Consider the following 15,139-nt stretch of genomic DNA (forward strand, 5'->3'; position numbering starts at 1 on the left):
CTTTTGGTCTCTCTACACCCAAATTATGGAATCCTGCAATGGTTTGAGCTGGAAAGGACCTTCAGGATTCACTGACTGCATTGAGTTGAAAGGGACACTCAAAGGTCGTCTAGATTTCCCACTTGCCATGGGCAGAGAAATCTTCCACCACAGCACCTTGCTCAGGGTCCCATCCAATCTGCCTTTGAACACTGACAAGCTTGGAGCCTCCACAGCTTCTCTGGGCAATCTGTTCCAGTGCCTCACTACCTTCATGGTGAAGAATTTCTTCATGTCTCAAACCAGCTTCTTCCAGATTGAAGCCATTACCCCTTGTCTTGTCACTCCATGCCTTTGTCAAAAGTCCCTTTCCAGCTCCTGTAGCCCACTTCAAATGCTAGAAGGCTGCTCTAAGGTCTCCCTGGAGCCTTCTCTTCTCCAGGCTGAACACCCCCAACTATCTCAGCCTATCTTCACAGCAGAGCTGCTCCAGCCCTCTGATGATCTTTGAGGCCTCCTCTGGACCCACTCTAATAGTTCCACATCATTCTAGTGCTGGGGGACCCAGATCTGGACAAATTCTTTCAGCACCTGATGGAAGTTAAGTAACTTGGTTTTATACTGGGGAATGCAGACTTTAGTTGATTCCATGTCATTTTACAGAGCAAATAATCATTTCTGGGGAATTAAGTCAGCTTCTGAACCAGAGAGTGAGGGTTAGACCTAGAGCATGGTCCTCTACTGTCACCTCAGTATCACAGTTTGTTAAAGACAGCTAGCACTGGCAAAACCTGCAACAGAAATGTCATTACACAGCCCTTCCCCACAGCTCAGACCAATCCAGGGGAACACCAGCAGCAACCAGTACAGATTGCATGTCCCCAGACCTATTATGCTGGAATACAAACCAAATAAAACTTCAACCATCATTTTCTTAGCCTAAAAGCAGTCCAAATCCTCAATGCTGATTGAGCAATGCATAAACTCCACAGACCCACAGCTCAACATTTTAATTTGTGTATAAGGAAAAAAATGCGGTTTCCCAGAAGGGATGCTTTGGTCCATTGTTTACAGACTCCAAGATTTTTCCATTCATTCCAGCAACTGAAGGAAAAATGGCTGCAGGGGTGTTCAAATAGATGTAAAACAGGCTGGAAGAAAATCTTAAGTCAGAAGAACATTTTCCCTTACAATGTTTGCAGAGTGCGGTATGGACCCTATTTCCCTGCAGGATTTGTTTTCAGAGAGCAAGTGCAAGCAAAATCCAGATCCAAGGAGTTTTACAACAGGATTCAGCTAATCTGTGGCAAGGTATGAAAAGTGATGAAGGTGCATCAGCACATGCTGAAGAATGCTGAACATGCAACCACAATGTGAAGGTGCACCATGCATCCACCAAAAGCTGACCCAGAAACACATACATAGACAGAGTAAATATGCACCAAAAGGAGCAGAGGGAATCCAAAAGTTGGACAGTTTTACTTTAACACTGGCCTTTCTCATAGCAGCATTACTGTCCTGGAGACACCAAGACACTTTTAAACCTTATTTTAGGTTTGTTTCACAGACTCAGAATCATTTTGGTTGCTCAAGACCTTTAAGATCATCCAGTTCTACCATTCTCTAACTTTCACAGCTTGGGCTAAACCATGGCCCTTGGCACCACAGCTCTGCTTCTTTCCATAACTGCAGGGATAGGGATTCAACCATCTCCCTGGGCAGCCTGTTCCAGTCTTTGAGAACCCTTTCAGGGAAGAAGTTTCTTCTAATGTCCAACCTAAACCTGCTCTGGGGCAACCTGAGGTCATTTCCTCTCATCTGGTCATTTGCTAGTAGGCAGAAGAGACCAACCTCCCCTGGGTTCCAACAAAAACAATTAGTTCTCAGAAGCCTGTATCATATTTGGCACATTTTCACCTTTTCCTGCCTTCTCTTCCAAGTGTAGGTATGTGATCCAGTTGAATCCAAACCCTACCAGTAGCTGTATAAGCACAAATGTGGAAACACCTTTTGGTTTCCACGGGCAGCAGCTCCTCAGCGTTAGCCAGGCTGCAATAGCTTGTTGATGTGGTTAGATTGCTTGACTATCTTTCCATTATTGCCTCCAAAGAGGAAGGAAAGGGCAAACAGAAAGAACTCATTTGTCACTCTGGGGGAAGATTAGGTTTCTCTCTGTCAGTTCATGTGCAGCTTCACACATTTATAGTAGAATAGAATGATTTTGAGTTGGAAGGGAACGTAAAGATCATCTCACAGTTTTATGATTGGCTGGTTGGGATTTTTTCTGCAGAGTTGTAGTTAATCTGGCATCCAAGTTATAAGATTTCTTTCCATCAGTCAGTATAATACAATGTAAGGCTGAACTGAGGAAAAATGAACAGTACTGAAACAAGTCCCATAAGGAGCAGCTGAGGGAACTGAGGTTCTTCATCCTGGAGAAGACCAAGCTGAGGGGAGACCTCTCTACAACCACCTGAAAGGAGGTTGGAAACAGTTTGGTCTCTTCTCCCTGGTAACAAGTTAAAAGGATGACAGGAAAGAGCCTCAAAAATAAGGAGGAGACTTGGCTACAACACTGGTTCTTTGCTGAAGCACACAAATGGATGCCACCTGCTACCAAGCAAGAGGAATTGCATCAGGCATGACAGGTCTACACTGCAGAAGAGACAAACTCATCCAAAAATCATTCTTTCTCCATGAGAAGCATCATGTGTTTTAATGCTTCATGTTGTTAAATGTCCAACATAGCCTGACAACTTCCATTCTGCAGGAGCCATGTCCCAGCTTGGATGCACACAGCTCCCACACACATAAGCATCCAGCAGCAGTGCCAGCATCTCCTTGCTCCCTTCCCCAGAACCTCACTGCATTTTAGGTTGAACATCAGAAGAAGCTTCTGCCCTGAAAGGGTTTCCAAAGACTGGAACAGGCTGCCCCAGGAGGTGGTTGAATCCCCAACCCTGAAGGTGTTGAGAAGGTGTGTATAGTGCTGAGTTTTGCTGTAATGTTGGCTTAATGGTTGGACTTGATACATATTAAAGGCCTTTTGCATCCTAAGTGATTCTGTGAAACAGAGAAATAAGGCTACCTAAATAAAGCACTTGTGAAGGGGTTTGTTCAGCTAGCTTGCTTTTCACTGACCCTGGGTTCAAGATATAGGAGACCCTCTACCTCTATGTAAAGACAACACAAAACCTAGATTGAGAAAAAAATTCATGTAATTCTTAGTAGGATTTTCTTTGTATCATCTGCACTGGATTGCACACAATGGACACACTGTTAGGTAAGGGACAGGCTACCATCAGGTAAGACCGAGGAAGAATCGTGGGGAGTAAGAGGATGGGGACAGACTCATGTCAGTGACAGAATGAGGAGCACTGTGCACAAACTGGAACCCAGGAGGTTCCATCTGAGCAGCAGCAGAAACTTTGGTGTGAGAGTGATGGAGTCTTGGAGCAGGCTGCCCAGAGAGGTTGTGGAGTCTTCTTCCCAGGAGAAATTCCAAACCCACCTGGATATTGTGATCCTGGGCAATCTCCTGTGGGCAACACTGCTTTAGCAGGGAGGGGGTTGGACTGGATAATCTCCAGAAGTTTCTTCCAACCCCCACCTTGCTGGAATTCTGGGATAATGGCTCACACTGCATCCAAAATAAACACATTAGGAAGGCCAAATGGCAGAGCACCATGTACATCTGGAAAGCCAGCTCTGTGATCACCAGTGGTCAAGGTAAAGGGCAATCCAATGATTAAATCCATCTATTGATGGACTAACACATTTGTGTCCCAGATCAAGTATTACTTCCACAGGTTCATGCCTCCCAGAACACAGTCCTGATCTCTCATCAGCAGTACTTCCATGCTACCCCGTTTTTACTCCTGTGTGTGTAATTTCTCAGTATGGCTCAGTGCCCATGAAGCAGGCAGGAAAACCAATGCTTCCAGCCTTGGTCTCTGCTGGATTTCTAATTCTGCTTGAAAGCATGAATTAATTTCTCTCACTTGGTTTTCCACATTTCCCAAAACTCTCAATAAGCCAGCACAAGCCAAAAGAGCTCCTTGAGGAAGGCCTGCGGTCCTCATTAACCCCATCCTCAGATCCTCTTCCTTGGCACTGCATAATTACCTCTCACATCAGTACAGCCTCCTGTGATTATTGGTGAGCAATGCCTCCATTGGATTGGCTGCTGTCTGCTGTCAGCCTTCTCTTTTCCAGTCTGAACAGCCCAAACTTTCCCAGCCTGTCCTCACAGGAGAGGTGCTCCAGACCTCAGATCATCTTTGTGGTCTCCTCTGGCCCCTGCTCCAACAGTTCCATGTCTTTGTGCTGAGGATTCCAAAGCTGGCCCCAGCACTGCAGGTGGGGTCACGGCAGAATAGAGGGTCAGAACCCCCTCCCTGCCCCTGCTGCCCACACTGCTAGGGATCAGCCCAGGAGAGGGTTGGTTTCTGGGCTGTGACCTCAGAGTGCTGGCTCATGGCAAGTTTCTCATCACCCAGCAACAAGTCCTCCTCCTCAGCACTGCTCTCTTCCTCCCATGCTCCATGTCACTAGTTTCCAAAGTAGCCTGTAGTTCTATCCTGCTCACCTTCCAACTCCCTCAGAAATAGAACAGCATCCTGGGCTTAGGGACTGCTCTCTGCCCACCCTGGATTTGTGCTTGGACTGCCCCAACCCAGGTGCACAGTTACCTCATAAATGTGAAGTATCAGCACTGACATCTAATTGTCAATCATGTATTTCACCCTGCAGCTTCTTTTTCTGTTTAAAAAGAAACCAACAGAATTGGCACAATGCCAATGTTTCCTGGAAGTGTTTTTCCTTTAGAATAGAATAGAATCAACCAGGTTGGAAAAGACCTCCAAGATCATCTAGTCCAACCTATCACCCAGCCCTATCCAGTCAACTAGACCACGGCACCAAGTGCCTCATCCAGTCTTTACTTGAACAGAGAAAGTGACCACGGACACACATATAGCATATGGATGGGAACTTGAGAACCAACCACAGCTGTTGTCTACATGACAAAACAGAAGAATCCTCTGCTGTTCCAACTAGAAAACAACAAATTTATCTTTAGCCATGGGGAACAAGATTAAAGTGTTCTGGAGTCATGTCCAAAATGTTTAGTAGCCACATTTGGAGAAAGAGGGAAGAAACACCTAGCCACATTGGAACTAGCTGACCTTTAAGGTTCTTTGAAGCTCAAATCATTCTATGGTTTGAATTCTAGGAAGAGAAGAACCAATTCAGTTCAAATAAAACAGAACCATTGGCAAGGACAGCCCAAAGGAATGGGTCTCTTGTCAGTACCTGTCTCCGCTCTCGACGAGACAAAGTGTTTCCATGCAGTATCCTCCAGAGCATTCTGGCAGCTATCTTTGTGTCAATCCACAGCAACCGAAAGCCGTGGTAATAGTGCTTCAGTTCATCCACAATCCTCTGCCCAAGAGACTTCTTTACAACTTCCACTTCTGTCGGGCTATATACAGGACCACCTTCTTCCAGCTTCTTGTTTTTGTCCTTTAAGGACTTCAGTGACTTTTCAACTATGGAGTCATCTTGAAGGGGACGTGAAGAATGCCACCATCTAACTGGAAGATAGTGGGGACCTAAAACACCCATGGTTGATAGTGGTGTCCATGAGGCAGGAGAGCTGATGAGAGTAAAATGGGTTTGTTGAGATCCTTTAGTCCAACAACAGTAGCGAGTTTTTTTGGAGTAGGTGTAAACAGGAGGGACACTAGTGCAGTATTTAATGTGTACAGTCCTTTAAAAGAGAAAAAACATCCCAGAATCAGAAGCCATTTAGATAGATTAACATGGTTATAGACATCTCTGCATTTATAAAATGCATCATTTGAGAAATCTCTACCACATATGGAAGAGAACAACCCCAAACTTCTGGCTCTCAAAATCAGTGCCTGTACCTGAAAAGAGGTTTTGGCTTTACTTTGAGACAAAAAGGGATCCTGCAGGGAATCTTCTAGGAAAAAAATTTGGAAAAGGGAGCTGTCTGTATCAACAATCCTCTCATAATTAATGATACAGTGACAGAGAACTAAGATGGCTGAAAAAGAAAGGAATTAGTTTGTTTTGAATTCAAGGGTTATGTCTAGAGACACATCCTGCTGTTAAAAAGGAAACCCAGGAAACTGAAGAACAGTTGCTGCTTCCTGAGTGGTTAGCACCATAAATAAACTCCAACATTCCAAGGAAAGGAGTTAGGAAATTCACATCCATGAGTATGCCTGTGAGCCATGTCAGGAGCAGAGAATGGATTCTGCCAACACCCAGCTGTCTGAGTTCTGCAAGGGCATGCAGTAGCTGGATTTGTTGTCAGAAGAGGACATCATCCCTTGGGAGAGCTCCAGCCAAGGCTGTAAAAACTACTGTGCTTTAATGAAGATACAACTTAGATGATCTGCACTCACATGTTAACTATAAGTTAACTACTCCTATGTCGACTGTGTTTAACTATGTTAACTACTCCCATGCTAACTATGTTTTCCCAACTAGCTGTAACTAGATGATTACCCCATGGAACTCCAGAGAGAGAGCATGCAGAAAGCCCACAACATCCCATGCTGTCACCTGGAATCCCTCAAGAACAAGCTCAATACTCTATGGCATTCGCACCATGAGACAGACAGGGAAGAAGTGGCTGAGCAAAGGAAGATCTCTCTTTCCTTTTACCATGCACTACCAAGCAGGTGAAGAGAAACTGCTCAGACTCCTTTTAATCTGTCAGTAACAGGAGCTGCATCTGATGCATTCATACTTTGGATGATTTAAACTTCCATTCTCTGAGAGCACACCAACTAATGGCTTGGAGTGAGGAAAGAAGCTCCAGTTTACTCACATTTTGTTTGCCAGCCTCAGGGATGTACAGCTCAGACACGCCCGGTCTCCCAGGTTCCCTAGAAAAAGACCAATAATGACCGTGATTGTTGGAAGTCAGAGTCACTGCCCTCTTGTTCTATCATCTGGTACTAGGCAGAAGAGACCAATCCCCATCTAAATCCAACCTCCTTTTAGGGAGTTGTAGAGAGCAATGAGCATCCCCTCAGCATCCTTTTCTTGACTAAACACTCTCCGTTCCCTCAGGTACTCCTCAGCAGATCTGTTCTCCAGGTCCTTCACCAGCTTTGTTGCACTTCTCTGGATATGCTCCAGCACCTCAACTGTCATCTCAATTTGCAGGACAAAAAGGAATTCTGTTCCACTGTCTCACCACCCTCATTGTCAATAATTTCTTCCTAATCCCCAGCCTAAATTTGCCATCTCATCCTGTCACCACGAGCCCTTGTAAAGTCCCCTTCAGGTACTAGAAGGCAGCTCTAAAGTCTCCCTGCCAGGAGGCCGTTTTAGAATGGTCATTTTTAGAGTTAGTGGTCAACTCTTCCACCACCAAAGGTAAGATACAGTCCACGAGAGAACCCGAAGCAGACAACTGTATCTAGGAAAACCCAGCACACACAGCTGATCACCAAAACCCTTTCCCAACAAACCAGCCTAATTGTTACAGGAAAAAGGATCCCTCCAAAATCAGGTGGGGCCATCAGAAGGTATGGAAAGTGGGAGGAGAAAAAGTTAAGTTATCAAAGACAAATCATAATCATCAAGGGATGTCCCATGGTAAGTGGCCTTTCATGTCATCGCAGCAAGAGATGGCATGGAAAAAGATTTACCCATCCCGAGTCAGATCAAACAGGTACCCACTGCCCCTGCAAGCAGAGCCAGGGAGAAAACTGTCCCTTTCTGTCTCAAAGAACAAGCCATGAGAATCTCTGAAGGCATTCTGTAAATACTCCTCTAAAAAGAGCAGCTCAACTTCTGGACCCAGGAGGCTAGCATCTCAGAAGGATGACCCTGACTGGAAGGAAGAGCTGAACAAAGCAGAGAAGCACTCAGTCTTAAGAGATCAGTCACAGTGCTGTAATCTGTTCCTCTCACCCAAGTGTCAGGAAGCACACAAAGCCCACATGCCAGAAAAGAGACTTCTATTAGTAGAGGACATAACCTACAACGGCCAGGTGTCCCTAGAATAAAGAGGGATGATCTGGAGATCCAAGCTGACTTGGAATTTCTCAGCTAAAACTCCCTAACACAAGACACTGACTTTGCTTATCTTTGATTTTTTTTTTCTACCAGACTGATTAATACTAAGGAAGGGGCCAAAGAACAACATTCCAAGGTTAACAGCCGAAAGCAGGCCAACCTGAACACTTCTTGTCATGAAACCACGGGGAGCGTCAACAGGCACAGGGAAACGGCGTTTCACCAAAGAGTTCTGCAGGGTAACAGATGACTTTTAAGGGTCCCTTCCAGACCAGTGCAGTCAGTGAATCTGTAACCCTTCATTTCAACTTTGCCAGTTCAGACAAGAACTAGTTGTGCCCTGGCCTGGATCAGCAATAGTGTGGCCAGCAGGACCAGGGAAAGGATTGTTCCACTCTATCTGGCAGTGGTGAGGTCACACCTTGAGAATTAGGTTCAGATTTGGGGCCTTCACTTCAAGAAGGACATTGAGGTGCTTGGCATAGATCTAGAAAAGGGCAATGAAGCTGGAGAAGGGTGTAGAGAACAGGTCTGGTGTGGAACACCCGAGGAAACTGGGATTGTTTAGTCTGGATAAAAGGAGGCTGAGGGGAGACCTCACTGTTCTCTGCAACTCCTGAAAGGAAGCTGGAGCCAGGTGGGGGTTGGTCTCTTCTCCCTAATAACTAGTGACAGCCTAAATGATTCTGTGATTTTATGATTTGCAGTGTCTGTTCTAAACATGGTGCTAAGAGCAAGCCAGCCCTGAAATAAAACACATATTCCTCACAAAGGAGCAAAGTCCACATCCTGGTTCTGGGACAACAGACATCCAGCAGCGTCTCAACAAAGCAAATGAAGCACAACACACTCAACACTGTTCAGTTAAGAAACCAGCATTAGGATTCCTTGCTTGGAAAGTAAGGAAAGCAGCATTGCAAGAAAACTGGTATAGAATTGTCATGGAATGCTAAGGGTTGGAGAACATCGAGTCCAAATGCCTCACAAAGCAGGATGGGAAACAAGGAACGAGAAACTTGGGGTTTAAGCTGAATGAAACACCAAGCCCAAAGTTTTCCATGTGGAAGAGCTGTGTAGCCTTACTAAGTTTGGAGGTTTTAAAACAGAAAAACTATCATGAAGTAGGCCTCTAGGTTCTCAAGTATAAGCTTGCAGTACTTAACAGTCTGATCTCTACAGGAAGAACATTTAGGATTCTTAGAAGCACTTAGCTTTAACTTAATCTCAGACTACTTACATGTCAGCAAAGAAGATGAGCTAAGTAAAGCAAAACACTGCACACAAAAATGTACACCAGATAGTAATGTGTTAATAATAGATTCACATTCCAGTTCAAAGCACAGCACACAAATCATCTGATTCCATTGCAGGATTTCATCAGCTCAGAGTTTTCACATGGGTTAAGGTTTATGACATGCAAACCTGCATGCTCATCAGCATTTCTTGTGCTATGGCACAAGAAGAATCAAAGCTCCCAGCTGATTTGAAAGTATATGGATGTGTTTCTTCCCTGCTGTAAATAAACTACATAGAATCAAAGAATGGTTTTGGTTGGAAAAGCCCTTTAAGATCATCCAGTCCAACCATTCTCTAACTTTACCAAGGCCAGTGCTACATACACCATGGCCCTCAGCACGACAGCTCTGCCTCTCTGAAATACCTCCAGATATGGGGATTTAACCACCTCCCTGGGCAGCCTGGTCCAGTCTTTGAGAACCCTTTCAGTTAATTTTCTTCTAATGTCCACTTCTCATCGTATCACTTGCAAGCAGAGAGGAAAGACCAACTCCCACCTGTCTCCAACCTTCCAAGGAGTTGGAGAAAGCAATGAAGTCTCCCCTCAGCCTCCTTTTCTCCAGGCTGAAGAACCTCAGTTCCCTGAGCTGCACCTCACAAGACTTGTTTCAGCACAGTTCATTTTCTTTCTCAGTTTAGCCTTATATTTTGTTACACTGACTGATGGAAAGAAGTCTTAAGACTTGGATGCCACATTAGCTACAGCTCTGCAAAAGTTGCTCCTGAACTTAAAATCCCAAGCAACCAATTATAAAACTGGCAGTACATACCCCTGGCATTTGTTCAGCTCACTGTACAAGCTCAAGCTAAATAAACAACTTTACAATAACAGCTAAAAAAAAAAAAATCAAGTGGAAGAAGCTGCCACTCTTGAGGATTAGTGGTAGCCAAGAAGACAGCTTGTCTATCAGAATGAACAAGCATCCCTGTGGTCGATCAGGGTTTCAAGAAGCTGAAGGTGCACGCAGCCTGCTGTCATTGACAGCACTTCAGTGCAAGTCAGGGCTCAGTGTCAGTGACGGAGCACTGCCTGCTAAGCTTTCTCTCATTCCTCACTAAACCCCTGCCACTCCAACTCCGGGACATAAAAAGCAACCAGAGGGCCCTGTGTATGTCACAAGTCATCAGCTGGTTCATGTCATTAAATTTCACTAACCAAAGGTATTTAAACTGTCAAATTAACTTGATTGTTAATGGAGAAAGGATCACACACAGCCTTTACAGTTTTGTTTTTGGAGTCTCATAGAATCCTAGAACGGTTTGGGTTGGAAAGGACGTTAAGGATGATTCAGTTCCAACCCCCCTGCCATGGGCAGGGACAGCAGCCAGCACACAGCTTGCTCGTGGCCTCATCTGACCCGGCCTTGAACACCTCCAGGGAGGGGGCATCTACAACCTCCCTGGGCAATCTATTCCAGTGTCTCGCCATCCTCACTGGAAAGAATTTCTTCCTAATCTCCAGTCTAAATCTGCCCTCCTCAAGATTCAATTCATTTGCTTTCAGCCTTATCACTACAAGCCCTTGTAAACTGCCCCTTCTTGGCTTTCTTTTCCCAGGGAAAAGGGCAAAACCACGTTTTCTGCCTAGACAATAACCTCTTGTACTTTGTTAACGGGTACGGAGAAGTGTCTAGCGGCCACACGACTTCCCGGCTGAGCTCCGCGGAGCACAAGCAGGCCGCACTGAACGGTAGGAAGCGCTTCTGACCTAATAAACTCCACAGCCTCTGACGCTTAGGTGTCGCACGTGTCCTAGCCGCCGGTAGGGCAAGGCACTCCCTCAAAACACCCTGCTTGGGAAGCAAAGCCAGAAGCGGCTCAGGCTCGATCGCAGCGGGCAGGGAGTGGGGGCCCCGCCGCCGAGCCCACCGCAGCTCCCGCCGGGACGAGGCCGGCAGAAGAAAAGTGCTATGCCCGGCCCCAGATCGCTGAACCCAGCTGCGGAGGACAGAACAGGGTGAACTCAGTTGGGCCTCGCCGCGACCCCTCGCTCTCGCAACGACCTCTCCGCCCACACGGGGAGCCCCCAGACGTCGATGTCTTCGTCGCCGCCTCGGCCCGCCCTCCTTTCCCCCTCCCCCGCCCAGGCCTCCAGCGCCGCCAGCGGCACAGGCCTCGTCGCCCAGGCGGCACCGCAGCCGCACCGTACCCTAGAACCGAGCCGGGCCGTGAGGTGGCTGCGATTCCCTCCCCGCACATCGGATCCGCCCGACGGCCCACGGGGAGCCTTACCCAGTTGTGGCTGGCGGCGCAGCGCTCGGGGCAGGCGGCAAGCACGCCGGCCGCAGGTCTGTAGCAGCATGGACGCCATCTTAGCGCTGGCGCAGGGCTGGGCGGCAGCAGCGGGCTAACGGCGGCGGCGAGTTCCCGGCCTGCTCATGTCCCGCCACCCGGGCCCGGCGCTGCGATCCCCACACGCCCAGGAGCGCCGAGCCGCGACTGCCGGGCTCGTTTGCATAGCAACACCGCCTCCTCGGCAGGGGGCACGCCGGGAAGTGTAGTCCTCGGGGCCGCACGGTAAGCTGTCCTTGGGCGCGCAGCGCGGGGCATGCCGGGGTTTGTAGTCCCAGATGAGGGGCACAGCATCATCAGGCAGCGCGGAGGCGGCGGGCCGGCTGCGGGGCTCATGGCGGGACGGGTAGTTCTCCTTGAGGCGCGGCGGGCGGCTCAGCGTTCGTCTTGGCGGGTGGGCAGGGAGCCAGCAAACGTGTCTGTAAGAGGCTGTGTGAGCTGTCCCGAAAGCGGCGCGGGGATTGCTGAGCAGAGGAGACCGTGGAAACCTGTGCGCGGCAGGGCCGTGGCTCGGAGGCACCGTGCCGCGAAGGTCACGCAGGGCGTGTGCACCGAGGGGTCGGTGCCGAAGGGCAGGGCGATGGCGCTTCCCGGTGCGGTTCTCAGCGGGTCAAGGCGGTGCGAGCAGAGAACCGCAGCCGCAAGAGCAGTGCGTTATACAAGCCCGCGTGTGCCACGGCGCTCCCTCGCGTCTGGGGCCGAAACCTGGCAGGTTTGCTGCTGTTGCGGCGCTGCTTAGCAGCAGTTTTTTTCCTGCGTGTATGTGCGTTACTTGTAGATGTCAGGGAGAGGTGGAAGAAAAACCTTTGTTGTGGTTCTTTCTCTGGCGTTTTTGATACAGTCGATACAAAAGCACAGTCAATACTACCTAGCATAGTAAAGAATAGATAAATTGGCTGACGGATGTGCCATTCTGGTAGCTAAGCTGGCTGCAGGTAGCACATTATTCTTCAAATACCAGGCTACTCCTGAGCAGCATTAGTGTCTTTGAATAAATATTTCACTGCTCAGTTAATACAGCGTTAAATAGCACCATGAATTCTGCTTAGGTTTTATCTGTAGAGACAGACACAGGCAGAATCAAACTGCAGGAATAATAACCTGAGGATAATGAAATATTACTAATGATGTATGGACGGTTTGGGTGTTAATGCCTTCCTTGCCCTAAAAATCCCCAGGGGGAAAGCTGGAGCTGTTCCTCAACAAGATGGCTGACACCCACTGTCTACAAGATGGCTGCCTCAAGGACAGGGCTCCAAAGTGACAAGGGTGCCCTGGCTTCAGACCTCTTTAAGTTGACAGCTTGGTTATAATGCTAGGTGTTTGTTCACCCATACACCAGTCACCTAAACACCCACCTAAGCCCCCTCTGCAACCCTTTACCTGTAGCAGAAGCCTCAGGCTTGACCCAAAACACGACTCCAAACAGCATCTCGCAGCAGGAAAAAGGGTCTGTGTTCATCTTTTCATGCTTGAAGCTTGGCAAAATCAGGAAGATTGTTTGTAACACTTTGAAGTTCTTTTCCTGTGTTTTAAAGAAAATCTTCAGGGGTTGTCCAGTGTGTGAAAAATTCAGATCCAATTTACACTACTTGATGTTTTTTACTGGAAAGAACGTGAAGATGGAAGATTCAGTCGGCTGAATCTCCCATCAACACACCCTCTTCTCACATCTCTTCGAGTGTGTTGTTTAAATAGAGTGATTACTAAAAACACAATCGGTATTTATGCCTTTATTGTTCAATCTGCTATGGATTTATTGTCAAAGCTCCTTTTAAAAGGCTGAGCTCCCAAATTCACACCGAGGCTTTTAGCCGGCTAGGTTCGCTTTACGGCTGTTTAAATCCAGAGTGCGTTTAAATGGTTAAAATGATTTCAGTTGTGTCATTTAACAACAGTGCTTTATGTTAACGTGGTTATCTTGACAAAAATAAGCTACAATAAACAACAAATCTTCCCAATCTAACCCATTTATTTCACTAGACTGAGTCTGGAACCTTCTCTTGTTATTGTTTCTTTTTTTTTTCCCCTCTCTCTCTCTGTCGGCTGATAACAAAACCAAATGAAATGGGGCAACTAATGGCAGTTCCTCTAACAAAGCTGCTTAATTATGTAGAAACATTATATGAAGCCCATAGAAGAAGAAGAATATGCTCTGAGGTCATTAAACTATTGACAAGAGATTTCAGACAGCAAACAGATGATTACAGGGGTCTTAATACATTTATGCAGCCAAGTAAGCAGGCTTTCAATAGTTTCATTAAATTCATTAGCATTCAGGGTGGCAGACAATGCAGATCCAGGAGCCTTTTCAGAGCTGAAGCCGTTATTGTCTTTGTACAGTCTTTTGTTCCAGCTTTGTTTATACCTGGAAGTTCCATGGATTGCTACTGTATATGAAAAGGAATGAAAATACGCTCTGGAAATGTCCTGAAGAGATACAAAATACCAACTGGCTTTGTGCATTTGCTGAGCGTTGTGAATGAAGGCTTAGGGAAAGATCAGGAATTGATAATTTTACAGTAGCTGTGCCTAATCACACACACACACTCCCTGGAAATGCCCAGTGACTGCAGGTGCTACATAGAGCATCCAGGCAAGGCAAGCTTTGTTTTGAACATCCTCCCCTAGGAGGACAGGCTGCGAGAGTTGGGGCTGTTGAGCCTGGCGAAGAGAAGGCTCCAGGGAGACCTTAGAGCAGCCTTTCAGTACCTGAAGGGGGCTACGAGAAAGCTGGGGAGGGACTTTTTGCAAGGGCTCATAGTGATGAAAGGGAATGGATTGAAGCTTGAGGGGAGATTTAGGCTGGAGATTGGGAAGACATACTTTATGAGGAGGGTGGTGAGACAATGGAACAGTTTCCCAGGGAGGCTCTGGATGCCCTCTCCCTGCAGGTGTTCAAGGCCAGATTGGATGAAGCCTTGATCAAGCTGGTTTAAGTGGAAGGTGTCCATCCTTATGGCAGAGGGGTTGGATCTAGATTATCTTGAAAGTCTCTTCCAACCTAAATCATTCTATATAGAATCATAGAATGGTTTGGGTTAGAAAGGACATCCAAAGGTCATTTAGTCCAATCTCCCTGCACTCAATAGAGACTTTGTCCTCTAAATCAGGTTGCTTAGAGCCTTGTCCAGCCTCACCTTGAATATCTTCAGGGATGTGGCCTCAAACACCTCCCTATGCAACTTCCTCCAGTATTGCACCACCCTCATGGTGCAGAACTTGCTCCTAACATCCAATCTAAATCTCCAGTCTCAAACCATTTCCCCTCATCCTGTCACTGCAGACCTTTGGAAACAGTTCCTCTGCAGCCTTCTTGCAGCCCCCTTCAGGTACTGGAAAGCTGCTCTGAGGTCTCCCTGAAGCCTTCTCTCCTCCAGGCTGAACAACCCCAGCTCCCTCAGCCTGTCTTTGGAGGAGAGGTATTCCAGCCCCATGATCATTTTCATATGTTGTGAAAGTGATTGCGTAACCACAGCAAATCCTGCCAGCACCACCACATCCCTTACGC

General features: G+C 47.1%; 2 protein-coding genes across 3 annotated transcripts in view; one reads left to right on the top strand and one right to left on the bottom strand.

The window, feature by feature from the left end:
• The window catches only part of LETM1 (leucine zipper and EF-hand containing transmembrane protein 1), a 33,256-nt gene extending 21,468 nt beyond the window's left edge, over window positions 1–11,788 (bottom strand). Inside the window, exons 1-3 of one of the 2 annotated variants that reach the window (XM_064151559.1) lie at window positions 11,569–11,788; window positions 6,842–6,899; window positions 5,293–5,749 (exon numbers count right to left, since the gene is read on the bottom strand). In XM_064151559.1, coding sequence (XP_064007629.1) covers window positions 5,293–5,749; window positions 6,842–6,899; window positions 11,569–11,647 — 594 coding nt within the window. In that variant the 5' untranslated portion in view covers window positions 11,648–11,788. The remainder of the gene's footprint in view (window positions 1–5,292; window positions 5,750–6,841; window positions 6,900–11,568) is intronic. The other variant, XM_064151560.1, reaches the window with a different exon arrangement.
• Window positions 11,428–15,139, top strand: part of NSD2 (nuclear receptor binding SET domain protein 2) — a 102,048-nt gene continuing 98,336 nt past the window's right edge. Inside the window, exon 1 of the mRNA XM_064151555.1 lies at window positions 11,428–11,853. The gene's annotated coding sequence lies outside the window, so the exon portion shown is untranslated. The remainder of the gene's footprint in view (window positions 11,854–15,139) is intronic.

The sequence above is a fragment of the Pogoniulus pusillus genome, chromosome 11 (genome assembly GCF_015220805.1).
Source record: "Pogoniulus pusillus isolate bPogPus1 chromosome 11, bPogPus1.pri, whole genome shotgun sequence".
Taxonomy (NCBI): Eukaryota; Metazoa; Chordata; class Aves; order Piciformes; family Lybiidae; genus Pogoniulus; species Pogoniulus pusillus.